This window comes from Petromyzon marinus, chromosome 57 (genome assembly GCF_048934315.1).
Source record: "Petromyzon marinus isolate PM22_M1 ecotype Great Lakes invasive population chromosome 57, UKy_Petmar_22M1.pri1.0, whole genome shotgun sequence".
Classification (NCBI taxonomy): Eukaryota; Metazoa; Chordata; class Hyperoartia; order Petromyzontiformes; family Petromyzontidae; genus Petromyzon; species Petromyzon marinus.
Genome location: NC_133723.1, coordinates 7523628 through 7550554, shown reverse-complemented (window position 1 = coordinate 7550554; position 26927 = coordinate 7523628). Strand labels below are relative to the sequence as shown.

At 52.2% G+C, this 26927-nt stretch overlaps 1 protein-coding gene across 6 annotated transcripts in view; it reads right to left on the bottom strand.

Moving 5' to 3' along the window:
• Positions 1-26927, bottom strand: part of LOC116955004 (ras-related protein Rab-27A-like) — a 94880-nt gene that overhangs the window by 16924 nt on the left and 51029 nt on the right. For 5 of the 6 annotated variants that reach the window (XM_032975925.2, XM_032975924.2, XM_076052729.1 and 2 more), the window contains 5 exons: positions 17813-17979; positions 16239-16327; positions 15579-15682; positions 12666-12789; positions 11142-11329 (listed from right to left, as the gene is read on the bottom strand). In XM_032975925.2, the coding sequence (XP_032831816.1) occupies positions 11142-11329; positions 12666-12789; positions 15579-15682; positions 16239-16327; positions 17813-17979 (672 nt within the window). Of the gene's footprint in view, positions 1-11141; positions 11330-12665; positions 12790-15578; positions 15683-16238; positions 16328-17812; positions 17980-22696; positions 23241-26927 lie in introns of those variants that run through there. The other variant, XM_076052730.1, reaches the window with a different exon arrangement.

Here is a 26927-nt window from a genome sequence, read left to right as displayed (position 1 = left end):
ACACGAGACACACTGAGACTTAGAGAGAGAGAGACTTAGACACGAGACACACTGAGACTTAGAGAGAGAGACTTAGACACGAGACACACTGAGACTTAGAGAGAGAGAGACTTGGACAAGAGACACACTGAGACTTAGAGAGAGAGAGACTTAGACACGAGACACACTGAGACTTAGAGAGAGAGACTTAGACACGAGACACACTGAGACTTAGAGAGAGAGAGACTTGGACAAGAGACACACTGAGACTTAGAGAGAGAGAGAGACTTAGACACGAGACACACTGAGACTTAGAGAGAGAGAGACTTAGACACGAGACACACTGAGACTTAGAGAGAGAGACTTAGACACGAGACACACTGAGACTTAGAGAGACTTAGACACGAGACAAACTGAGACTTAGAGAGAGAGAGAGACTTAGACACGAGACACACTGAGACTTAGATAGAGAGAGACTTAGACACGAGACACACTGAGACTTAGAGAGAGAGACTTAGACACGAGACACACTGAGACTTAGAGAGACTTAGACACGAGACACACTGAGACTTAGAGAGAGAGGCTTAGACACGAGACACACTGAGACTTAGAGAGAGAGAGAGACTTCGACACGAGACACACTGAGACTTAGAGAGAGAGAGACTTATACACGAGACGCACTGAGACTTAGAGAGAGAGAGACTTAGACACGAGACACACTGAGACTTAGAAAGAGAGAGACTTGGACACGAGACACACTGAGACTTAGAGAGAGAGACTTAGACACGAGACACACTGAGACTTAGAGAGAGACTTAGACACGAGACACACTGAGACTTAGAGAGAGAGACATGGACACGAGACACACTGAGACAGAGAGAGAGACTTAGACACGAGACACACTGAGACTTAGAGAGAGAGACTTAGACACGAGACACACTGAGACTTAGAGAGACTTAGACACGAGACACACTGAGACTTAGAGAGAGAGAGACTTAGACACGAGACACACTGAGACTTATAGAGACTTAGACACGAGACACACTGAGACTTAGAGAGAGAGAGACTTAGACACGAGACACACTGAGACTTAGAGAGAGAGACTTAGACACGAGACACACTGAGACTTAGAGAGAGAGACTTAGACACGAGACACACTGAGACTTAGAGAGACTTAGACACGAGACACACTGAGACTTAGAGAGAGAGAGACTTAGACACGAGACACACTGAGACTTAGAGAGAGAGACTTGGACACGAGACACACTGAGACTTAGAGAGAGACTTAGACACGAGACACACTGAGACTTAGAGAGAGAGAGACTTAGACACGAGACACACTGAGACTTAGAGAGACTTAGACACGAGACACACTGAGACTTAGAGAGACTTAGACATGAGACACACTGAGACTTAGAGAGAGAGAGAGACTTAGACACGAGACACACTGAGACTTAGAGAGAGAGACTTAGACACGAGACACACTGAGACTTAGAGAGAGAGAGAGACTTAGACACGAGACACACTGAGACTTAGAGAGACTTAGACACGAGACACACTGAGACTTAGAGAGAGAGAGAGAGACTTAGACACGAGACACACTGAGACTTAGAGAGACTTAGACACGAGACACACTGAGACTTAGAGAGAGAGAGACTTAGACACGAGACACACTGAGACTTAGAGAGAGAGAGACTTAGACACGAGACACACTGAGACTTAGAGAGACTTAGACACGAGACACACTGAGACTTAGAGAGACTTAGACACGAGACACACTGAGACTTAGAGAGAGAGAGAGACTTAGACACGAGACACACTGAGACTTAGAGAGAGAGACTTAGACACGAGACACACTGAGACTTAGAGAGAGAGAGAGACTTAGACACGAGACACACTGAGACTTAGAGAGACTTAGACACGAGACACACTGAGACTTAGAGAGAGAGAGAGAGACTTAGACACGAGACACACTGAGACTTAGAGAGACTTAGACACGAGACACACTGAGACTAGGAGAGAGAGAGAGACTTAGACACGAGACACACTGAGACTTAGAGAGAGAGAGACTTAGACACGAGACACACTGAGACTTAGAGAGAGAGAGACTTAGACACGAGACACACTGAGACTTAGAGAGAGAGACTTAGACACGAGACACACTGAGACTTAGAGAGAGAGAGAGACTTGGACAAGAGACACACTGAGACTTAGAGAGAGAGAGACTTAGACACGAGACACACTGAGACTTAGAGAGAGAGACTTAGACACGAGACACACTGAGACTTAGAGAGAGAGACTTGGACAAGAGACACACTGAGACTTAGAGAGAGAGAGAGACTTAGACACGAGACACACTGAGACTTAGAGAGAGAGACTTAGACACGAGACACACTGAGACTTAGAGAGAGAGACTTGGACAAGAGACACACTGAGACTTAGAGAGAGAGAGAGACTTAGACACGAGACACACTGAGACTTATAGAGAGAGAGACTCGGACAAGAGCGGTGCAGTAAGACGATTGCGGATGAGACGAGAGATGGACGGAGACTTCAAGTGTGTGGCTGCGGTAGATTTCCACCGCGATGAATAAGACTACTTCGTGGGCTTAACCTCGTAAACTAAAACATTGTTTAGTTTATAGTTCAGTTGAGCTTTGGCCACCAATATCATCCATAACACAGTTGTTTTCTTGGGGGATTAGATCACGTGAATAAAAATGTGTCGTGAAACGTCGCGGTACTCCGGTTGTAAATGTTGCTCTCCAACACACCGGTTAGCGCTGTACTAGTGTGGTGATCACACTGGAACACGTACACGCCAAATAATACTTACCTGTGCGGCGTCGGTGTCACCCATCAGGACCAAGACCCCGCCTGAGGGGAAGAAGCTGTGTGGTGTGTGTCATTCCGCACAAACGGGATAGACAGGTGCAGACCGGTTGGGTTACTTATCGACAGGACCCCTCTTGAGGGGAGGGGGCTCTGGGGGATCTGTGATCCCACAGAACCCCCCCGCCCCTCGGTGGGGAATCCCATAAAAAGCGGAGATCTCGAGAGGAGGAGGAGGAGGCAGTTTGCCCCAAGCCGAAGTCGGGGAGCCATCTGGAGAGAAGTCCCTGGACCCCCAAGCCCCGACGCGTTTCCGCAGTTCTACGCGCCGACATCTCGCCTGCGTCAAAGCCAGTTCCTAGGTCTGCCAGGGCCCCTGGCCGGGGGGCCGTGGGTTGGCCTCGCTGCCGAGGGTCATGGACACTGCCCACGGTGCGGGGGGAGGCTGTGACGACCGGGGCGTCCGGATGGAGGTCGCAGCGGATGTAGACGGGGGCATGGTTGCGTACCGAGGGCCACGGACGCCGCCTGCGTTTGCCGAGGGAGGCTGGACCGACCGGGTCGGCCAGGCGGCTGTTGCGGGGGACGGGACGGAGACGTGGCGAGTGGCGAGGGCCGAGGACCGAGGGCGCCGCCCGAATTGCCGAGGGAGATCGGAGCGACTGGTTTGGCCTGCCAGAGGCGGGGGAGGAGGAGAGGGGGGATGCGGAGAGGGGTGGACATGGGGGTGGCAGTGGCAGGGTGGGGGGGGTGAGGGCTGCTGGGGTGGGCGAGGGGGACCGAGGAGGAAGAGGTATGGTGCCGGGGGGCGGGGGGGGGCGAGCACCCCCGACCAGAGCGTGGGGGACGAGGCCGGGGAGATGTCGGCGGACCGGGGGCTGGGGGAGGCCCAGTGGGGGGGGGGGGGGGGGGGAGACGGCAGTGGACGCTGGACCGGTGGGGCGAGGGAGCCCCGGGGAACGTGCAGGGAGGTGGCGCAGTGGGGCAGGGTCGGGCCTTAACGCCACCTCGCGCCAGACGGCATGACTGTGTCAGGGTGGAGGTGAGGGATGATGTGGCGAAGGAGGTGACAATCGACCGGGCGACCTTCGAACGGTCGGTGGTGCTTGGGCTGCTACAAGTGGAGCCAACGGACCTGTGCTGCTTGATAGCTCTGCCGGGAGGGCCTTTGATGTTAACTTCAATTCAAGCCTCTCCTGCTGCAGAACTTCTTGACCCGCTTTGAGGAGAAGCCGTTGGCGTCGATGAAGTTGCAGCTGCTGTCGGAGCTGGATACAAAGGTGGTAACCGTCTTCCTATATGATGAGGCTTTACATGGCCATGATGTGGAGGAGGTCTGGTTGAGACACACACTGTTTGCTATTGTCGAGCTGTAAGAAGGTCCAGGACTCGGTGGGGTATGGACGGGGGCTAGGCAATGGAGGGTGCGGCTGAAGGCAGAGGGGGGGGGGGGGGGCTTTGAGACGCATCCCGAGCGCCCTGAATATAGGGGCTAGCCGAGGATACGTGATGTATGCGGGACAACCCAAGCTGTGTAGGAGGTGCGGGGGACGCGGACATCCGGCGGCAGCATGCGCGGCAGGGGTCTGCTTTAGGTGTAAGGCACTGGACCACGTGGTGGAGGAGTGCAGAGTTCCGGCCCAATGTGACCTCTGCGGTAGCAGAGATCATTTGTACAGAAGTTGTCCGGAATCGTATGCCAACAGGGTTAGGGTTTATAGGGGTAGGGGGGGGGGGAAGGGGATGCGGTGGGGGGCGTGACCACACAGGGGTTGGACAGGGAATCTGCAGGGGAGGAGCGAGGGGAGGTGACTGAGTAGGGGTCCCCGGAGATAGGTGTGCGGAAAGGGTGGACCTGTGGGATAACTTGGCGACCCTGCTGGTGACGAGGCGGCAGGTCATCATGGGGGGTGATTTTTAACTGCCCGTTGTGCCTGGCAGACCTGCTATCGGTGACCGGGAGGAGGAAGCTTGACCCATCCTCTAGGAAACTGAAAGAGCTGGTGGAAGACTTTGGAATGACCGATGCCTTTCGGAAGGTACACGCGATGAGACCAGGATATACGTGGTTGGATAAGGGCGGTGGAACGCAATCGCGGGTAGATTTCCTCTTTGTATCTGCCAATGTAAAGGTGGAAAGGGCGGATTTGGAGCCTTTCCCCTTCTCAGACCACAACTTGATTGTGGCAGGGCTCGGGATTCCGGGTGTGTTGAAAAGAGGGAAGGGAACCTAGAAAATGATTATGAGCCTGTTGGCGTATGAAAAGGTGGTGGAGGACTTCGTGGGGAGGTACGAAGACTGGACGACCCTGCAGGAATGCTTCGCCACGAGGGTGGAGTGGTGGAGTATGGTGAAGGGCCGGATAAAGGCTCTCTTCCAGACCTATAGCGGGAGGAGGAGCGTGAAGAGGGGGCTGCGGCTGTGGAATGCCAGGCTTGAGAAGGCATACAGGTTACTCGAGCTGGGATTCCCCGTGGGCGAAGAAATAGAGAGGCTGAAGGGGAGGATATCCTCGGTATTGGAGAGCAGAGCCAGGTAGCTGGTGTACAGAGCGAGGGTCAGGGCAACAGAAGAGGGGGAGAAGTGTACGATATTCTTTTTTAATAAATGCAGCGCAGTGGATAATACAGTTATGGAATTGGTGAGTCAGACTAGGGGCAGACAGGCGACGACGGAGGGTATGATGGAGATACCGGGGGATTACTATTGGGAGTTGTATGGGAGGAAGGGGACGGACAGGGGGACACGCGAGGCGCTGCTGGGGGGGCAGAGGCAAACGATTAGGAACCCAGAGGTACTGGGAGAGAGGATCCAGTTGGGGGAAGTGGAGGAGGCGGTGAGGGGACAAAACAGGGATAGGACGCCGGGACTGGATGGAATCCCAGCGGAATTCTACATTACGTTCTGGGAGTTGTTGAAGGGGGATATGTTGCAGATGTGCAGGGAGACACTGGAGGACGGCCTGGTACCAGAAGTCACGTGTGAGGGGCTCGTCACACTGATATATAAGGCGAAGGGAGACCGGAGAGATCTGGGAAACTGGCGTCCAATTATGCTCCTGAACTCGGATTGCAAGATCCTGACGAAGATAGTCGCGACGCGCTTGGGGAAAGTGATGGAGGGGGTGGTTGAGCCCGACCAGACGTGTGCGGTTCCAGGGAGAAGGATTTTGGACTCCCTGGTTTTATTAAGGGAGGCGATAGAAGGGGAAGGAGAGAGGGGGTGCCCCCTGGGACTCCTTAGCCTGGACCTTGAGAAGGCCTTTGACCGCCTCTCGCATGAGTATACGTATACGAGAGTGAGGGGGCCCCTGGTCGACTGGGTGGGGCGTCTTTACCACGGGCTCAAGACCAGGCTGTTGATGAATGGGGAACTCTCGGAGACAATCTCAGTGGAGTCGGGGGGTGAGGCAGGGGTGCCCGATGTCCCCGGTTCTATTTATCGTGTGTATGGAACCCCTTGCACAGGCAATAAGGAACAGCCAGGGGATTAGGGGAGTGACCATCCCGGGTAATAAGGAACAGGGGAAGGTGACATTGTAAATGGACGTTGCATCAGTGTGGGGGGCCATGGAGGAGACAAACCGCTTCTGCTTGGCCTCCGGCTTGAAGGTGAACGCGAGGAAGGGCGAGCTGATGGTCTTCGGGGACCCAAGGCTGTTTGAGGGCCGGCCGCCGGAGTTGGGGATACAGACGGAGGAGGTCACGGTCTTCGGGGTTGCCTTTTGCCGAGAGAGGTCGGCAGAACGAAACTGGGAAGGGAGGATAAGGCAGGTGAGGAGACGGTTAGGTAGGTGGGTCGGGAGACGGCTTACGATGGAAGGGAGGATTCTGGTGGTGAGTGTGGAGGTTTTACCAACACTTAACCACCTTGCATGCGTGTATTCGCCAGGTAGGAGGGAGGTTAGGATTTTGAAATCGGTGTTGTTCAGGTTCATTTGGGGGGGAGGGATGGAGAGAGTGAGGAGGGAGGTGATGTGTAAACGCGTCAAGAACGGGGGGAGGGGCGCCCCGATTGTTGCGCGTGCGCTGTTCTCAATGTTCGTGTGCAATGCTACGAGGTTATTTTTTTTTCTGAAGAGCCCCGGGGGAAGGCTGCTTGTTATATGAGGTATCGCCTGACGTGGCTCCTGAGGGGTCTTGGGATGACCCAATTGTAGAGGGGCACACCCTTGGCCCCGGCCGCAGGGTTGGCTGAACGCGGTCGTGGGAGACTACATAACGGAGTACGGTTTGAGTCCGAGAGGGGGACCGTGGAACCCCAGAGAGGTGTTGGCCGAAGTGGACGAAGGGGAGGCCTGCGAGGAGGTGCTGGGCGCGAAGAGGGCTGTGCACCATCAAGTGTGGAGGAACACTTCATCGACTGCGATCACAAAGGAGCAGAGGGACCTGTCCTGGTTGGCGGTCCGGGATAGATTGGGGACGAGGTGCTTCATGCTTGCCCGCCAAATGGCGCGTTCCCCCAAACGCCCGAGGGGCTGCAACGCATGATGAGGACGCGGTGCAAGTCATGGTGAAGTGTCCCTTAGCGCAGGAGGTGTGGCGACGGAGTGGACCGCTGTTGTCCCGTTTTTTCCCGGCGCAGGTGTCAATGCGGGAGATCGTGTGGGGGAGTCTTACGGGGGGCGGGGGGGGGGGTGACAGGGATCGGGCGTGGGCCATAATAGGCTCGGCGAAGGAGGCCTTGTGGAAGGCGCGCAGAAAGGAGTTGGCTGGGTCCCCTATGTCGCCTTTGGAGGTGTTTTACATGGCGAGGAGGGTTGTGGAGATGGACCGGGTTAGGCCACGGGTGTGAAGTGGAAGTGGCCGCTACCCTGGGTGTTGGTAGGGCGGGGTCAGGAGCCATGGGGAAGGGGCGGTGAGGGGTGGACATACGGGCTTTCGCCGGCCGGTTGCGTTGTCCGGGCGTGAGTTGTCAGTGTTCGGTCTGGGAAAGGGGAAGAGGTGGAATGGTGCGCGGATTTGACGGTGTTGGTGACGGTGGTTACGGGGGTGTGGGGTGGTGTGTGGTTTTTTTCGGTATCTGGCTTTTATTGCATGCGGGTTGTGTGGCAGGTGGTGCGCGGGTGTATGGGCGGGTTGGGGTGCTCCTTGGGGGGGGGGGGGGGTCTGGGGGTTTAATGTCCGGGTGCGCTCGTGTTGGGGCATGTGCCGCGGTCCTCTGGTGGGAGGGCGCGATTTCGGTGGTTCCTTGCTCGCGGTCCGAAGCACCACGGCTCTTCGCTATGCACAGCCGTGTCCTATTCCTGTACCGGGCCGGGGTGTTCGTGTCCTGCAGATGTGCTGGCGACCGGAAGGGGCCTGTCGTGGCGCTCGGGATGGAGTGTTTTGTTTGCCTTGTGTTTCTTTGTTGTTTTATTCTTTGGTTTTTCTGCTGAGAAATTTATAAATAAATAATAATAAAAAGACCCTGGACCCCAAGCCCCGACGTCCTTCTGAGGGCCGGGGCTCAGTGCGGTTATAGTGGTCGGTAGGCTTGGACCCTGAGGTTCTCTCAGCCCGACGTCCTTCTCAGGACCGGGTCTTGACGGACCAGTGGTCAGGGACCCACCGGTGCCAACGGTGGGTCAGCCTCCCCCAGGTCCAGCTAGCCGGAGGGCTATAGTAGTAATCAGTCCAGTGGCTAGGGTAAGATAGCCCGGAGGCTGTACCTCCACAGGCTGTGGGTAGAAGGGGCCATTACCCCTTCGTGTTAAGGACGTAGTGAGTTGTTGTTAAAGATATAAAATAAACGTCTTGCTTCCTACAACGGAAAAGAAGACCCTGGACCCCAAACCCCGACGTCCTTGTCAGGGCCGAGGCTCAGTGCGGTGCCAGTGGTCGGTAGGCTAGGACCCTGAGGTTCCCTCAACCCGACGTCCTTTCCAGCGCCGTGTCTGGATGGGCCAGTGGGCAGGGACCCACCGGTGCCAGCGGTGGGTCAGCCTCCTTTAGGTCCAGCTAGCCGGAGGGCAATAGGGGTAGTCAGCCTAGCAGTTAAGGGTACGATAGCCCAGAGGCTGTACCTCCACAGGTTGTGGGTAGAAGGGGCCATTACCCCTTCGTGTTAAGGACCAAGTGTGCACTGTTATAAATTCAATAAAGAAACGTGTTGCCTTCTACAACGACTCCGTCTCCATACAAGAATACTACACTAGTAACGAATTGGCACGTTCTGTTTACGTGACAAACCTTACTAATCGGCTGTGTCGGGTAGTGCTGGAGGCTTTAACGACGCATTTATATTCACGTGATCTAACCCAAAAACACCTCTATCATAGAGTTTATAGCTTAGTTTAAATATAAATCCTGCACCACCATGAGCTACTCCCTTTGATTTACGCCACGGCACCACCGCTGACTTTCCACAACCTCGTCACAATCGCAGGGGGAGAAAGAGAGAAAGAGGGAGACCCAGAACACGGTAAACGTCGGACCAGAGTCGGGCCAACGTCGGGCCAACGTCGGACCAACGTCAGACCAACACTGGCCCAACGTCAACCAGACGTCGGGCCAATGTCGGGCCAACGTCGGACCAACGTCGGACCAAGGTCGGACCAACACTGGCCCAACGTCAACAAAACGTCAGGCCAACGTTGTACCAACATCGGACCAACGCTGGCCCAACGTCAACTAAACGTCAACAAAACGTCGGGCCAACGTAGGACCAACGACGGACCAACACTGACGCAACGTCAACCAAACGTGGAGCCAACGTCGCATGCATTTTTTGTTTGTTCCGGGCAGACGCTCCGTGCAACTTCAGGAGGGAAAAAACGCCGCACTAAGGAAAGGCCATGTACACCGGTTCGATCCCGTCACGGGGCTTCCGTGTGTTCGTGTGCGCTCCTCCTCAAGGAGAGTCCACCAAAGTTCACAAGAGTTGACCAGAGTCCACCAGAGAAGTTCACCAGAGTCTGAAACGCGCGAGGAAAAAATAGTCTTGAGAAGTCCTCGCAGCAGCAGCAGCAGCAGCGTCAGCGTCAGCGGTGAGCGGAGAAGAGAAGAGACCCTCCCCCCCCCCCCCCCAACCATGGTTGCACGGTAGAGGCAGTCGCTGGGGAGGAACCCAAAGCGGCGTGCGGGACCGCGGGGCGGTGACGTACCGGGGTGGGTCCGTCCCACGGCCTCCCCGCCGGCGAGTCTTCGACCGTTCTTTGCGGTGGCAGAGCGAACCGAGCCTGGCGCAAGTGCTGCGCGCCGTTCGCGAGCGCCGGGCTCCTTTGGCGCGGCACGTCGCCGTCCGCGATAATCGGAGGCGCGGGGGAGAAGGGCGACGGGCTGGCGACGTCGCCGACACTTTAGCGGCGAATGGCGGCCGTTGTTTTTGGTGTTTGTCACGGGGAGCCTACGCAGCATGTTGGGGCTGGTGCTGTTAGCGAGCAAGCGGGGCATCTTTGTCTTTGTGTTAGCTTTAATTAGGTGTTTTCTTTTTTTGCAAACGCTTCGGATCAATATTACTTTTAAAAGTTTTGCTGGCTGGTGGGAGGTAAGGACGGACGGGCGCTCGCTCACATCCAGCAGAACGTGTGGGCTGATATTTACTACAAAACCTGGATCTGGGTGTCTACGCTCCCCGCCTTCAACAACCCAAGCTTTTTTTTTCTCTCTCGCTTGTCATTTTGAGGACCCAAGTCGGTCCTGAAAATGAGACTCCTCCATCCTGCTCCCTAGAGTTCCCGCCTGGTAGCTGGCCGGCCGGCACCATGCCGGCCGGCCACCCCCCCCCCCCCTTCGTGTGCCGTGCCGACCGTCGTAAGTGCTGCACGCTACGAACAGCACTTGCCCCGACAGTCCGTCACAGGCTACACGGGGAGGAAGGGGGACCTTTGCCTTTGCGTGTTGAACACATTGCAGCAGGCGAGCGCACCGCGCTACGTAGCCCGAGTTCGATTCCCGCTCACGGCCAATCGGTTATCCGAAACCTGGTCACTGGTGCCTAACCCCAAAGGTATCGGAATGAAAGTAAAAACACCAGCAGCAGGAGGAATACAAAGGCGGCCGATTGCGTTTCGTGGACGCTGACCCACGCCTCCGCCGGCTCGCAGGCTCCCCGACCTTCACCAGGGGGCTACGGCTGCCTAACGGCACTCGTCCCAACGGGGCTACCCGGGAGGAGGAAGTGGAGGAGGTGGAAGAGGTGGAGAAGGTGGAGAGGAGGTGGGGATCTTTGCCGTCGTCGCTCTGCGTACTGCGGCTGCGTAGGGCAGGCGAGCGGCGGCTCCAGAGCGAGCGGGCGGGAGAGGCACGGCACGGAGCGTCGCGCGGAGGGTCGCACGGAGCGTCGCGCGGACCCCGGCCGGCCCGCGCCCGGGACGTGTGCGGGCGGCGCGGCTAGCAGGCGCATTTACTCCTCTTGGCGTCGCCGGCGCCGTCCACGAAGCCCCCGCCGGGGCCGCCGCCGCTTCCCCTGTGGGCGCCGGGCAGCGAGGAGCGTCCGAGCGTCGACTCCATCCTCTTCATGATGAGGTCGAGCAGCGCGGTGACGGCCGCGGCGACGTTGGCGCCCGACGCGGCGCTCGACTCGAAGTAAGGCATCCTGCACAACACGCGGCAGCAGCGCCGGGCCGTCGGTCGCACGAGGGGAGGGAGAGGGAGGGAGGGGGGGGTGGATGGCGTCCCGGTGAATGTTCCGCTCCTCGTGCGGTGTCGCGGGATGCGCCCGCCGGTGACGCCGTGCGTGCGTGTCAAATGAAACCTCGCGGATCGCCGGCGGAGTTGATCAATCGGCACCGCCAAATTCCCCGTGGATTCCGGATGGCGGACCGTGGCCCGTATTGTGTATCTGCGTAGGTCGTTGGGTGCCGTGTCGTGTGCATGTGGCAATGCGGATGTCCCGACTGGACGTACTGTGAAAAAGAGCTTCATAGCTCATCGGATTCTGCCAGTATAAATACATAGCCAACCGCGCTAGTCAGAGGTGCAGTGCTGCGCCTATGGGCACAAGATCCAGGTCCGGTTCAATACAGTACACAAAATTCGTGATCTGATCCCATCCGTGAAGGATGTCATTCCTGACTTACAGTACCCCGGGGTTTACAAATTGAGTTGTACCTGCGGTGATTGCTATATCGGGGAGACAAAGCGACATGTCTCTGACTGAATTCGCGAGCACAAATCAGATTTGAAACACGGCAAAACGAATTATTCTGCCGTAGCTGATCACTGTTACAACGCTGTGGGTGATCACGATATAATTTTCTCCGATACCAAGGTTCTTTGCAAACCCACGGGTTTTTATCAGAGATTTGTTCACGAGGCAATTCAGATCTACAAACACAGACACAATTTCAACCGAGAAGATGGTTTCAAATTAAGCAACCATTGGAAAGATGTTCTAAATCGAACTAAACATTAAACTAATTTCAATGGTACAGTATATTTTTAAAGTAGTGGTACCCCAAACTTTCGCAGCTCTTATAAATTCCCTTTTCACACCATCAATAGGTAAACTCCCCCCCCCCCCGCGCCAAACGGCAAGTCCACTGGCACGTAAACCACCTCTTTTCTAAAATCAGCCAATCAAATGCTAATTTTTATGCTAATTCCTTTGTCAGGACACCTTGTTTCCTTGCACACAGCTTAAAGGTCGCGGTCTGAGCTTGGCTTTGTTTCACTCCAGCGCTGTCCTCGAGACAGCCTGATCCCTTCACCTGATGAAGGCCGCTTGTGTTGTGGTCGAAACGTCGTGATTTTTGTTGTTTTATTTTTTACCTACGTGACTTTACCGAATAGAACCAAAGAGTATGGAATCCTTGCAGTCACGAAAGCTTTAAATCTAGAATATATGGTGCAGTGCTGAGTTTATGGTGCAGTGTTGAGTCTGTGGTGCAGTGCTGCGCCTATGGTGCCTGTCCGCGGTGCGCGAGCGCTACCCGTAAGAGTCTGCGAGTTCGCGCGCCTGCTTGGCCGAGACCACGCGCAGGTCCTCCAGGTCCGACTTGTGTCCGCACAGAACCACGTCCGGGCTCTCGCAGTACGCGTGCATCTGCAGTTGCTCTGCGCGCGGAACACACGCGGAAACGGGTGGACGACGTCGTGAACCGCGATCCCCGGCGCGCTTCTGCGCGCGTGTCTGTTCTTGTCGGAAGCGACGCGGCTATCGCAGGCGAGCGCCCGTCGATGGCGGCGGGCAGGCACTCGGGACGCGTGACGTCGAGCGGTAAATGTTGTGGGGTGGGGACCACTACGGAAGGACCCGGAAGGATGAAAATCCACGCGACCACGGGGGAGAGAGACGCGCAAACTCCCAACATACGGCAGGCGTCAGGGGCTCGGGATTGAACCCACAGCTTCCTGCATGCCAGACAAGGTAGTTGACATCTCGCCACCGTGGCGTCCCCGTTACATAGAGACCCATAGCATTGCATACAGACTCATGGAGTTGCATAGAGACCCATAGAGTTACATAGAGACCCATAGAGTTGCATACAGACCCATAGAGTTGCATACAGACCCATGGAGTTACATAGAGACCCATAGAGTTACATAGAGACCCATAGAGTTACATAGAGACCCCTAGAGTTACAGAGAGACCCATAGAGTTACATAGAGACCCATAGAGTTGCATACAGACTCATGGAGTTACATAGAGACCCATAGAGTTACATAGAGACCCATAGAGTTACATAGAGACACATAGTGTTGCATGGGGAACAATAGTGTTACATAGAGACACACAGCGATACATAGAGCTCCATAGAATTGCATACAGACCCATAGAGTTACATAGAGACCCATAGACTCACATAGAGATACATAGCGTTACAGATACCTATAGAGTTACATAAACAATAGAGACCCATAGAGTTGCATAGAGACCCAGAGTTTAAAGGAGACCCATAGTATTGCACAGAGACCCATACATTTACAGAGACTCATATAGTTACACAGGGACCCATAGAGTTACATAGAGACCCATAGAGCTACATGGAGACCCATAGAGTTACGTGGAGACCCATAGAGTTACATGAAGACCCATAGAGTGACATGGAGACCCATAGAATGATATGGAGACACAGTAAATCATAGAGACCCATAGAGCTACATGGAGACCCATAAAGGTATGGGATTGTCATTCTGCGTATAACTCTAAAACCACAAAGATGAGCCATCACCCTTCACTAGTCTCTCCAAAACATCTCAAGTTTGGTTTCTGAGAGGGACTGACCTGAGCTGGAGAGTGGGTCAACCACAAACCCTGTGAGTGAGTGATTGTGATGATGACAATTAGTAATAATTACATTGAAAGAGCAGCTTTTCATCAAGGATCTTAAAGCGCCGTACAGGACACAGCAGCAGCAGACATTCAGCATGAAAGCAAATATATTATAAACACATTTTACAAATCCCTTTACTAATTGAAGTAAAATGTTAATAAGCGGAAGCATATATACATAGGGAAACACCTCAAGACGCCCGTTTATAATACAGGGACTCCTCTACTTAGGAACGAGTTATGTTGCAGGTTCGTAAGTCGATTTGTTCGTAAGTGCAACTTTACCCCTGTTGATTCCTAACATGTTGTACGGTGTGTACACTAAACACGGGGGAATGGCTTTAAGAGTTGTATAATCTCCTACAGATGTAGATGCCACTGGTCCTTCACGTTTTGCAGATGTAGATGCCACTAGTTCTTCATGTTCTGCAGATGTAGATGCCACTGGTTCTTCACGTTCTGTAGATGTAGATGCCACTGGCTCTTCACGTTCTGCAGATGTAGATGCCACTGCCGCCATTTATTGTGCGGCGTTTGAACTTATGAACAGGCAACTGGACATACGGACGGGTTTGTTCGTATCTCTGAAAGTTCGTAAGTCGATTGTTCATGAATAGAGAAGTGCCCGTAATAATATTTCCACTAATATAGCGGCTTTTCGTTAAAAAAAAAATCTCAAAGCGCCGTACAGGACACAGCAGCAGACACTCACCATGAAAGTAATAATATAATAAACACTTTTTAAGAATCCATTTACTCAATTAACTAAAAGCTTCATAAGCGGAAGGGTATATAAATAGGGTTTTAAGACGCTTTTTTTTAATGTCCACAGACTCGGAGATCCCTGATATCTCGCGGAAGAGCGTTCCATAGCCTGGGGACTACGCGACGGGGAAACATCACCGGTCACTCAAAGACCGAAGCCTCGACCTGGGACTAGAGAGAGAAGATCCGCACGCCCAGATCTTAGCGACCTTGAAGGGGACATGTGGGTGCAGCATGTCAATGATGTAGGCTGGTGGCAAGAAGGTTCCACCATTTTGTAAGTTAACGATAGGATCGTAAAACGGTATTCTATGCAAAACTGGAAGCCAGTGCAGGGGGTGGGGGGGGGTCCAACACGGGCGTAATACGGTGTGAAGAAGGTTGTTCCGGTTAACATCACAAGCAGCCGGATTCTGAACGTGCTGCATGATGACGGCGGTGGTGGTGGTGGCGTTCTTATGGTTACTCAACAGCGACGCCTAGCGACGAGCCGCCGAATTACGTCAACAAATCGTCACTCCTGCAAAGGACCCCCACCCCGAACCGTCGACCCTCCCCGATTTACAACCTTCCACGCAGCCAACGGGGTCGACCATCGACCGAGTAAATGGGACCGGGGGGGGGGGGTGGGGGGACCGCGTGGCCGGTGCGGCCACGCCGAAGCACCGCGTGGACACCGTCGAAGAATCCACGGAGCCCGTGCTTGAGCCAGAGAGTACGGAGTCTGCGGGTGAGCCCGAGGGTTTGGGGGGGGGGGAGGTGCACGTGGTGGGGGGAGGGAGTGGGGGTGCTCCCACGGACTCACCCATCCAGTTGCGCACGTTCAGGAAGCTCTGCTCGCTCGTCAGGTCGAACATGAGCAGGAAGCCCATGGCGTCGCGGAAGAACGCCGTGGTGAGGCTGCGGAACCTGCACGGGGGGGCAGGAACGTCGCGGTCGCTAGTCGCTGGCGGCGGCGGCGGCGATGTCGGTAGAGGTGACGGTGGCCACGTCGGTGACGGTGGTGATTGCGATGGTGACAGTGGAGGTGGTTGGTGATGGTGGTGGCGGTGATAACAGTGACAGTGGTGACGGTGGTGGTGACGGTGATGGTGGCGGTGATAACAGTGACAGTGGTGACGGTGGTGGTGACGGTGGAGGGAGTTGGTAGTGGTGATGGTGGTGGAGGCAGTTGGAAGTGGTGATGGTGGTGGTGATGTTGGACGCAGTTGGTAGTGGTGATGGTGGTGGAGGCAGTTGGTAGTAGTGATGGTGGTGGTGACGGAGGCAGTTGGTAGTGGTGATGGTGGTGGTGACAGAGGCAGTTGGTAGTGGTGATGGTGGTGGTGACGGAGGGAGTGGGTAGTGGTGATGGTGGTGGTGACAGAAGCAGTTGGTAGTGGTGATGGTGGTGGAGGCAGTTGGTAGTGGTGATGGTGGTGGTGACGGAAGCAGTTGGTAGTGGTGATGGTGGTGGTGAGGTCACCTCTCCTGGCCGGCAGTGTCCCACAGCTGGAGATGAATCTTCTGCTTGCGTCCACCCAGAAGGCCCTCCTCGCCCGAGGCCTGGTAAACCTGGTGGAAGCCATTGGGGTTGACTGTTCGAGACTCAACTTGGTGGAAACCATCGGGGTTGACGGTTCGAGACTCAACTTGGTGGAAACCATTGGGGTTGACTGTTCGAGACTCAACTTGGTGGAAACCATTGGGGTTGACGGTTCGAGACTCAACTTGGTGGAAACCATTGGGGTTGACTGTTCGAGACTCAACTTGGTGGAAACCATTGGGGTTGACTGTTCGAGACTCAACTTGGTGGAAACCATTGGGGTTGACTGTTCGAGACTCAACTTGGTGGAAACCATCGGGGTTCACGGCTAGACGGCAAATCCCCGTCTTTAAAATCGCAAAGGGCGACCGCATTCTCCGCTTTATTTCCCGGACCTCGGATTTAGCGTGGGTTGGCTACGTACGGTGCGCAAAAAAAAATTGTTCTTTGTACACACAGACATATCCATTAAGACACGTGTACATACATGTATGTTGACCCTCTTTCGCGCACGGTACGTAGCCAACCGTGCTAATTGGAGGTGCGTTGGAAGGACAACAAGTTAAACATAAAAGGCAGTAAAAAAATGAGTTATCAACCTAGATGATTTAAAAGTAGCATAGCTCCAGTGGCGTACACACGTACGATGGGTAATTGCGTTATTTAAAATGTGCATCATCCTAACAGTTTTGTGTACCGGCTCCCGGGGGCCAGGCTGGAGTGCAACGTTGCGAGCCAAAAGCACAAAAACGCGAGACGATAACAACAGCAACAACAAATGTGAATCGCAATTACAAAGTCGTGGAATACTGACATCGCGATGACTGCAGAACAACCGGCCGCATCTACATCTGCGGAACGTGAAGAACCAGTGGCATCTACATCTGCGGAACGTGAAGAACCAGTGGCATCTACATTTGCAGAACGTGAAGAACGAGTGGCATCTACATCTGCAGAACGGGAAGAACCAGTGGCATCTACGTCTACAGAACGTGAAGAACCAGTGGCATCTACATCTGCAGAACGGGAAGAACCAGTGGCATCTAGGTCTACAGAACGTGAAGAACCAGTGGCATCTACATCTGTAGAACGTGAAGAACCAGTGGCATCTACATCTGCAAAGCGTGAAGAACCAGTGGCATCTACATCTGCAGAAAGTGAAGAACCAGTGGCATCTACATCTGCAGAACGTGAAGAACCAGTGAGCATCTACGTCTGCAGAACGTGAAGAACCAGTGGCATCTACAGAACATGACGAACCAGTGCCATCTACATCTACAACTGTTAAAGACATTCCCCCGTGTTTAGTCTGCACGCCGTACAACCCGTTTGGAATCGACAGGGGCAAAGTCGGACTCACGGACAAATCGACTAACGACAACGGACCTCTGGAACCTAGCTCGTTCGTGAGTAGAGGAGAGTCCCCGTACGCGCAACGACCTCGACGCTCGGTCGAGCGAGGAAGTCGATTTGACCTTTTGAGAGGAAGCCGGGGGGCCCTGCGCTCAACCCACCACTCGCTTCTCCTTGAAGTCGATGCCGACCGTGGCGATGAACTTGGCGCGGAAGATCCCGTCGGTGTACTGGTGCAGGAAGCTCGTCTTGCCGACGCCCGAGTCGCCCAGCGCCAGCAGCTTGATGAGGTAGTCATAGTCCCCATCCGACATGGCCAGCTCGTGACCTGCCAACACGCGGCGCACACCGCCGCTACAGGACACAGCCCCTGCCACCACCACTACAACACACAGCGCCTGCCACCACCACGACAACACACAGCGCCTGCCATCACCACTACCAACACACAGCGCCTGCCATCACCACTACCAACACACAGCGCCTGCCATCATCACTACCAACACACAGCGCCTGCCACCACCACTACCAACACACAGCGCCTGCCATCACCACTACAACACACAGCGCCTGCCATCACCACTACCAACACACAGCGCCTGCCATCACCACTACCAACACAAAGCGCCTGCCATCATCACTACCAACACAGCGCCTGCCACCACCACTACAACACAAAGCGCCTGCCATCATCACTACCAACACAGCGCCTGCCACCACCACGACAACACACAACCCCTGCCACCACCACTACAACACAAAGCGCCTGCCATCATCACTACCAACACAGCGCCTGCCACCACCACGACAACACACAACCCCTGCCACCACCACTACAACACACAACGTCTGCCACCACCACTACCAACACACAGCGCCTGCCACCACCACGACAACACACAACCCCTGCCACCACCACTACAACACACAGCGTCTGCCACCACCACTACCAACACAGCACCTGCCACCACCACTACAGCACACAACCCCTGCCACCACCACCACTACAGCACATAGCATCTGCCACCACCACCACCACTACAACACACAGCGCCTGCCACCACCACTACCAACACACAGCACGCATCACCACCACCACTACCAACACACAACGCCTGCCACCACCACTACAACACAGCGCCTGCCACCACCACTACAACACAGCGCCTGCCACCACCACTACAACACACAGCACCTGCCACCACCACCACTACAGCACACAGCACGCAACACCACCACCACGACCAACACACAGCACGCACCGCTACCACAAATATCGACGTTCATTCTTCATACAGTTATTTCTCAGAACGATGTTGGGGTCAGGCGAGGTGGTGGTGGTGGTGGTGGGGTAGCTCGGGTTGACGCGGACATTCAAATGTTTACAACCGCTGTGCCTGGCGCGGTACGCTTCGCGAGCCGACAAATCCTCGTTGCTTGTTGCAATTGCGGGCAACTTGAGAGTAACCGATACCGCCTATCACAATTATCCGCCCCGTCCAAATCGCCCGGTCGAATCGCCTTTATTCAATTTGCGAGAGAGAGAGAGAGAGCGAGCGAGGGAGAAACCCACGACCACCCCAAATAAAACCCCAAATCTGTCCCATCGCTTCCCTCATCACCATTCCCAATTACCGCGTCCCAAACGTCTCAGACTCCACGCCGACCCCACCGCCGCCTCCTCCTCCTGCTCCTCCTGCTGCTCATCCCGAACGAAGCCGTTCCCTGTCGACCCTCCCGCGGTTTTGTCGCAGAATAAATAAACGGGGTTGAGTGTACATTGGTGTCGAGCGCCGGTGTCGTTCGTCCGAGGACAGAGAGAGAGGCGGGGAGAGAGACAGACAGAGAGACAGAGAGGCAGAGAGACGGGGAGAGAGACGGGGAGAGAGACAGAGTGGCGGGCAGAGAGACAGGTAGACAGAATGGCGGAGATACAGAGAGGCGGAGGGAGAGGCGGGGAGAGACAGAGAGGCGGAGAGACACAGTGGTGGAGAGAGAGAGAGACAGACAGAGACAGACAGAGAGAGAGACATACAGAGAGAGACAGACAGAGAGACAGACAGAGAAGCGGAGACAGAGAGACAGAGAGAGAGACAGACAGATAGACACAGAGAGAGAGGCAGAGAGACAGAGAGAGAGACAGACAGATAGACACAGAGAAAGAGGCAGAGAGACACAGACAGAGAAGCGGAGAGAGAGACAGAGAGACAGACAGAGAGAAACAGACAGATAGACAGAGAGAGAGAGAGGCAGAGAGAGAGACAGAGAAGCGGAGAGAGAGAGACAGACAGAGACAGACAGACAGAGAGAGACAGACAGAGAGAGACAGACATAGAGAGACAGACAGATAGACAGAGAGACAGACAGAGAGAGAAAGACAGAGAGACACAGACAGATAGACAGAGAGAGAGGCAGAGAGACAGACAGAGAGACACAGACAGAAAAGCGGAGAGAGAGACAGAGAGACAGACAGAGAGGTGGAGAGAGACAGACAGAGAGAGACAAAGACACACACACAGAGAGAGACAGAGACAGACTGAGAGACACGCGGGGGAAATACTCAGACAACGCGGCACGGTGGCCAGAACCGACGCCAACAATTTGCCCCGAGCTCTGCGTGCCTGTGTTTGGATGTTCCTTTGGCCAAGTACGAGACCGAGTCGTTTGTAAGTGCGGGAAGGTAAACAGGAGTCGGCCAGGAGGACACAAAGACAAAGATACCCCATATAGCCTTAATAGACTATTGGGGCAAGTGCTGTCAGCGAGTGGCACCAGTTAAGTGCGGCACGGCACACGACGGGGTGGGTGGCCAGCACCACGCCCGGCCGCCTTTGTCTCCCCAGCGGTGATCTTTTACACATCGCACCGGGTACTCATTTGAGGCCGAGTCGACCTAGGGGAGGCCCGGGACCGGTTCAGATAATCGTCACACTGGGTGTTGGCCGTGAGCGGGAATCGAACTCGGGTGGCCGGGTTCGTAGCGCAGCGCGCGGAGAAAACACAAACACACACGAGAGTGGTGACACTCAACCCCCGAACAGATGGAATACAGATGGAAATGAACCCACTTGCTGTACTGCCATTGCATACACCCTATGTCCCTTCCCCAACAACCTCCGATTGCGAAGGAAGTTCAACGTAACATACACACTGCACATAGACTAACACTGCACATAGACTCAACACTGCACATAGACTCAACACTGCACATAGACTCAACACTGCACAAAGACTCAACACTACCCATAGACTCAACACTGCACAAAGACTCAACACTGCACATAGACTCAACACTGCACATAGACTCAACACTGCACAAAGACTCAACACTACCCATAGACTCAACACTACCCATAGACTCAACACTGCACATAGACTCAACACTGCACATAGACTCAACACTGCACAAAGACTCAACACTGCACATAGACTCAACACTGCACAAAGACTCAACACTGCACATAGACTCAACACTGCACATAGACTCAACACTGCACAAAGACTCAACACTACCCATAGACTCAACACTGCACATAGACTCAACACTGCACATAAACTCAACACTGCACATAGACTCAACACTGCACATAGACTAACACTGCACATAGACTCAACACTGCACATAGACTCAACACTGCACAAAGACTCAACACTGCACATAGACTCAACACTGTACATAGACTCAGCACTACCCATAGACTCAACACTGCACCATAGACTCAACACTGCCCATAGACTCAACACTGCACCATAGACTCAGCACTGTACCATAGACTCAACACTGCACCATAGACGCAACACTACCCATAGACTCAACACTGCACATAGACTCAACACTACCCATAGACTCAACACTGCCCATAGACTCAACACTGCCCATAGACTCAACACTGCCCATAGACTCAACACTGCCCATAGACTCAACACTGCACATAGACTCAACACTGCCCATAGACTTAACACTGCCCATCGACTTAACACTGCACCATAGACTCAACACTGCCCATAGATTCAACACTGCCCATAGACTCAACACTGCCCATAGACTCAACACTGCACCATAGATTAACACTACCCATAGACTCAACACTGCACATCGACTTAGCACTGCACCATGGACTCAACACTGCCCATAGACTCAACACTGCCCATAGACTCAACACTGCACCTCGGATTAACACGGTTGGCTACGTACGGTGCGAAAGAAGTTCACCCATGCATGCCATACCTGCACGCATACAGGACGTCACACTGATGAGGAGGTGGTGATAATGAGGAGGTGGTGATAATGAGGAGGTGGTGATGGTGATGAGGAGGTGGTGATGGTGATGAGGAAAGTGATGATGAGGTGATGATGGCGATGAGGATATGGTGGTCATGATAATGAGGTGGTGATAATGAAAGTGATAATGAGGTGGTGATGGTATGTTTGTTGAACTTCTTTTGCACCGTACTGAGCCAACCGTGCTAAGCGGAGGTTCCTTGGGAAGGACAGCAAACTAAACAACAACAAAAAGCTGTTCCCAAGAAATGAGTTTGTCAATCGGGGTAACTTAAAAGTGCATCAAAGCTCCCAGCGACTTCCTCATATCGGAAGGGAGAGCGTTCCAGGCGGCCACAGAAGCGCTTCCTAAAGCGATGCATCCGAGCCGGACCACCCCCAGACCAACAAGAAACTCCCCGCTCCCTGCTCCTGCGAACCGTTTGCCACCAAATTCCCGCAGAGGCATCTGCGCGAACTGCAACGGGAGTTCGCGAACTTTCTTAACAAACGGCACCCATATCAGTCATCAAAGCACGGCCTCAACAATTATCCCTCGACGCAAATTCAAGTTCCGATCCTCCCCCCTCCCCCCCCACCACCACCACTTCTGATGATCGCGCTGCTGCTGCTGCTGCTGTCACCATCCTGGAATCTCAGCCCGATCCGGTAGGAACCGCTTGCGAAACAGAGTTGAGCAACGCAGACGTCCAGAATAATAATCATAATCATAAACACCTCGCTCGAGACCCAAACATCAACATCATCATCATCGTCGTCGCACCTGCTGGCTTTGGCATTCCTCTGAGAAGACACCGGCGGGTGTGTCGCGAGTTAAGCGCAGGAAGAACGTCGGGCACCAGGCCATGGATGGGAACTTTAAGTCACGAGATGCATCACAGTCGTGCGATATTCAGGTGGGGGGGGGGGGGCGGGGGGCAACCCCTCCAGCAATTAGAAATGTTAGGAGTTATTAGTAAGGACTTGCTAGTAAGCAAGGAGTTGTTAGTATATAAGGACTTGTTAGTAAGTAAGGAGTTGTTATTAAGGAGTTGTTAGTGAGTAAGGAGTTGTTAGTAAGTAGTTGTTAGTAAGGAGTTGTTAGTGAGTAGGGAGTTGTTAGTAAGGAGTTGTTGGTGGGTAAGGAGTTGTTAGTAAGCAAGGAGTTGTTAGTAAGTAAGGAGTTGCTAGTGAGGAGTTGTTAGTAAGGAGTTGTTAGTGAGTAAGGAGTTGTTAGTAAGGAGTTGTTAGTGGGTAAGGAGTTGTTAGTAAGCAAGGAGTTGTTAGTAAGGAGTTGTTAGTGAGGAGTTGTTAGTAAGGAGTTAGTGAGTAAGGAGTTGTTAGTAAGGAGTTGTTAGTGAGTAAGGAGCTGTTGGTGAGTAAGGAGTTGTTAGTAAGGCGTTGTTAGTGAGTGATGAGTTGTTAGTAAGTACGGAGTTGTTAGTAAGGAGTTGTTGGTGAGTAAGGAGTTGTTAGTAAGTAAGGACTTGTTAGTGAGTAAAGAGTTGTCAGTAAGGAGTTGTTAGTAAGTAAGGAGTTGTTAGTAAGTAAGGAGTTGTTAGTGAGTAAGGAGTTGTTAGTGAGGACTTGCTATTAAGTAAGGAGTTGTTAGTGAGTAAGGGTTGTTAGTGAGTAAAGAGTTGTTAGTAAGGAGTTGTTAGTAAGGAGTTGTTAGTAAGTGAGGAGTTGTTAGTAAGTAATGAGTTGTTAGTAAGTAAGGAGTTGTTAGTGAGGAGTTGTTAGTAAGTAAGGAGTTGTTAGTAAGGAGTTGTTAGTAAGTAAGGAGTTGTTAGTAAGGAGTTGTTAGTGAGTAAGGAGTTGTTAGTAAGGAGTTGTTAGTGAGTAAGGGGTTGTTAGTAAGGAGTTGTTAGTGGGTAAGGAGTTGTTAGTAAGCAAGGAGTTGTTAGTAAGGAGTTGTTAGTGAGGAGTTGTTGGTAAGGAATTAGTGAGTAAGTTGTTAGTAAGGAGTTGTTAGTGGGTAAGGAGTTGTTGGTGAGTAAGGAGTTGTTAGTAAGGAGTTGTTAGTGAGTAAGGAGTTGTTAGTAAGTACGGAGTTGTTAGTAAGGAGTTGTTGGTGAGTAAGGAGTTGTTAGTAAGTAAGGACTTGTTAGTGAGTAAAGAGTTGTCAGTAAGGAGTTGTTAGTAAGTAAGGAGTTGTTAGTAAGTAAGGAGTTGTTAGTGAGTAAGGAGTTGTTAGTGAGGACTTGTTATTAAGTAAGGAGTTGTTAGTGAGTAAGGGTTGTTAGTGAGTAAAGAGTTGTTAGTAAGGAGTTGTTAGTAAGGAGTTGTAAGTAAGTGAGGAGTTGTTAGTAAGGACTTGTTAGTAAGCAAGGAGTTAGTGAGTAAGGAGTTAGTGAGTAAGGAGTTAGTAAGTAAGGAGTTGTTAGTAAGTGAGGAGTTGTTAGTAAGTAAGGAGTTGTTAGTAATTAAGGAGTTGTTAGCAAGGAGTTGTTAGTAAGGCATTTTTAGTAAGGAGTTAGTGAGTAAGAAGTTAGTAAGTAAGGAGTTGTTAGTAAGTAAGGAGTTGTTAGTGAGTAAAGAGTTCTTAGTAAGGAGTTGTTAGTGAGTAAGGAGTTGTTAGTAAGTAAGGAGTTGTTAGTGAGTAAAGAGTTGTTAGTAAGGAGTTGTTAGTGAGTAAGGAGTTGTCAGTAAGTAAGGCGTTGTTAGTAAGTAAGGAGTTGTTAGTGAGTAAAGAGTTGTTAGTAAGGAGTTGTTAGTGAGTAAAGAGTTGTTAGTAAGGAGTTGTTAGTAAGGAGTTATTAGCAAGTAAGGAGTTGTTAGTGAATAAAGAGTTGTTAGTAAGGAGTTGTTAGTGATTAAGGAATTGTCAGTGAGTAAGGAGTTGTTAGTAAGGAGTTGTTGGTAAGTAAGGAGTTGTTAGTGAGTAAGGAGTTGTTAGTAAGGAGTTGTTAGTAAGGAGTTGTTAGTGAGTAAAGAGTTGTTAGTAAGGAGTTGTTAGTAAGGAGTTGTTAGTAAGTGAGGAGTTGTTAGTAAGTAAGGAGTTAGTGAGTAAGGAGTTAGTAAGTAAGGAGTTGTTAGTAAGTAAGGAGTTGTTAGTAAGTGAGGAGTTGTTAGTAAGTAAGGAGTTGTTAGTAATTAAGGAATTGTTAGTAAGGAGTTGTTAGTAAGTAAGGCGTTTTTAGTAAGGAGTTGTCAGTGAGTAAGAGGTTAGTAAGTAAGGAGTTGTTAGTAAGTAAGGAGTTGTTAGTGAGTAAAGAGTTGTTAGTAAGGAGTTGTTAGTGAGTAAGTTGTTAGCAAGTAAGGAGTTGTTAGTGAGTAAAGAGTTGTTAGTAAGGAGTTGTTGGTGAGTAAAGAGTTGTTAGTAAGGAGTTGTAAGGAGTTATTAGTAAGTAAGGAGTTGTTAGTGAGTAAAGAGTTGTTAGTGAGGAGTTGTTAGTGAGTAAGGAGTTGTTAGTGAGTAAGGAGTTGTTAGTAAGGAGTTGTTAGTAAGTAAGGCGTTGTTAGTGAGTAAAGAGTTGTTAGTAAGGAGTTGTTAGTAAGTAAGGAGTTGTTAATAAGTAAAGAGTTGTTAGTGAGTAAAGAGTTGTTAGTAAGGAGTTGTTAGTGAGTAAGGAGTTGTTAGTAAGGAGTTGTTAGTAAGGAGTTGTTAGTAAGGAGTTGTTAGTGAGTAAGGAGTTGTTAGTGAGTAAAAAGTTGTTAGTAAGGAGTTGTTAGTGAGTAAGGAGTTGTTAGTAAGGAGTTGTTAGTAAGTAAGGAGTTGTTTGTGAGTAAGGAGTTGTTAGTGAGTAAGGAGTTGTTAGTGAGTAAAGAGTTGTTAGTAAGTAAGGAGTTGTTAGTGAGTAAGGAGTTGTTAGTGAGTAAGGAGTTGTTAGTAAGGAGTTGTTTGTGAGTAAAGAGTTGTTAGTGAGTAAGGAGTTGTTAGTAAGGAGTTGTTAGTGAGTAAGGAGTTGTTAGTGAGTAAGGAGTTGTTAGTGAGTAAGGAGTTGTTAGTGAGTAAGGAGTTGTTAGTAAGGAGTTGTTAGTGAGTAGGGAGTTGTTAGTGAGTAAGGAGTTGTTAGTGAGTTGTTAGTAAGTACAGAGTTGTTAGTGAGTAAGGAGTTGTTAGTGAGGAGTTGTTAGTAAGTACAGAGTTGTTAGTGAGTAAGGAGTTGTTAGTGAGTAAGGAGTTGTTAGTAAGGAGTTGTTAGTGAGTAAGGAGTTGTTAGTGAGTAAGGAGTTGTTAGTGAGTAAGGAGTTGTTAGTGAGTAAGGAGTTGTTAGTAAGGAGTTGTTAGTGAGTAGGGAGTTGTTAGTGAGTAAGGAGTTGTTAGTGAGGAGTTGTTAGTAAGTACAGAGTTGTTAGTGAGTAAGGAGTTGTTAGTGAGGAGTTGTTAGTAAGTACAGAGTTGTTAGTGAGTAAGGAGTTGTCTCTTGCTCTTTATCCGCCGCGTGTGCGGCGATGGTGCAGCCATCGATCGAGGGTGGGGGAAGGATGGAGAGAAGGATGGAGGGATGGATGGAGGGAAGGATGGAGGGATGGATGGAGGGAAGGATGGAGGGAAGGATGGAGGGAAGGATGGAGGGAATGATGGAGGGAAGGATGGAGGGATGGATGGAGGGAAGGATGGAGGGATGGATGGAGGGAAGGATGGAGGGAAGGATGGAGGGAAGGATGGAGGGATGGATGGAGGGAAGGATGGAGGGAAGGATGGAGGGAAGGATGGAGGGAAGGATGGAGGGATGGATGGAGGGAAGGATGGAGGGATGGATGGAGGGAATGATGGAGGGAAGGATGGAGGGATGGATGGAGGGAAGGATGGAGGGAAGGATGGAGGGAAGGATGGAGGGATGAATGGGGGGAAGGATGAAGGGAAGGATGGAGGGAAGGATGGAGGGAAGGATGGAGGGAAGGATGGAGGGATGGATGGAGGGATGGATGGAGGGATGGATGGAGGGAAGGATGGAGGGATGGATGGAGGGAAGGATGGAGGGAAGGATGGAGGGAAGGATGGAGGGATGGATGGAGGGATGGATGTAGGGAAGGATGGAGGGAAGGATGGAGGGAAGGATGGAGGG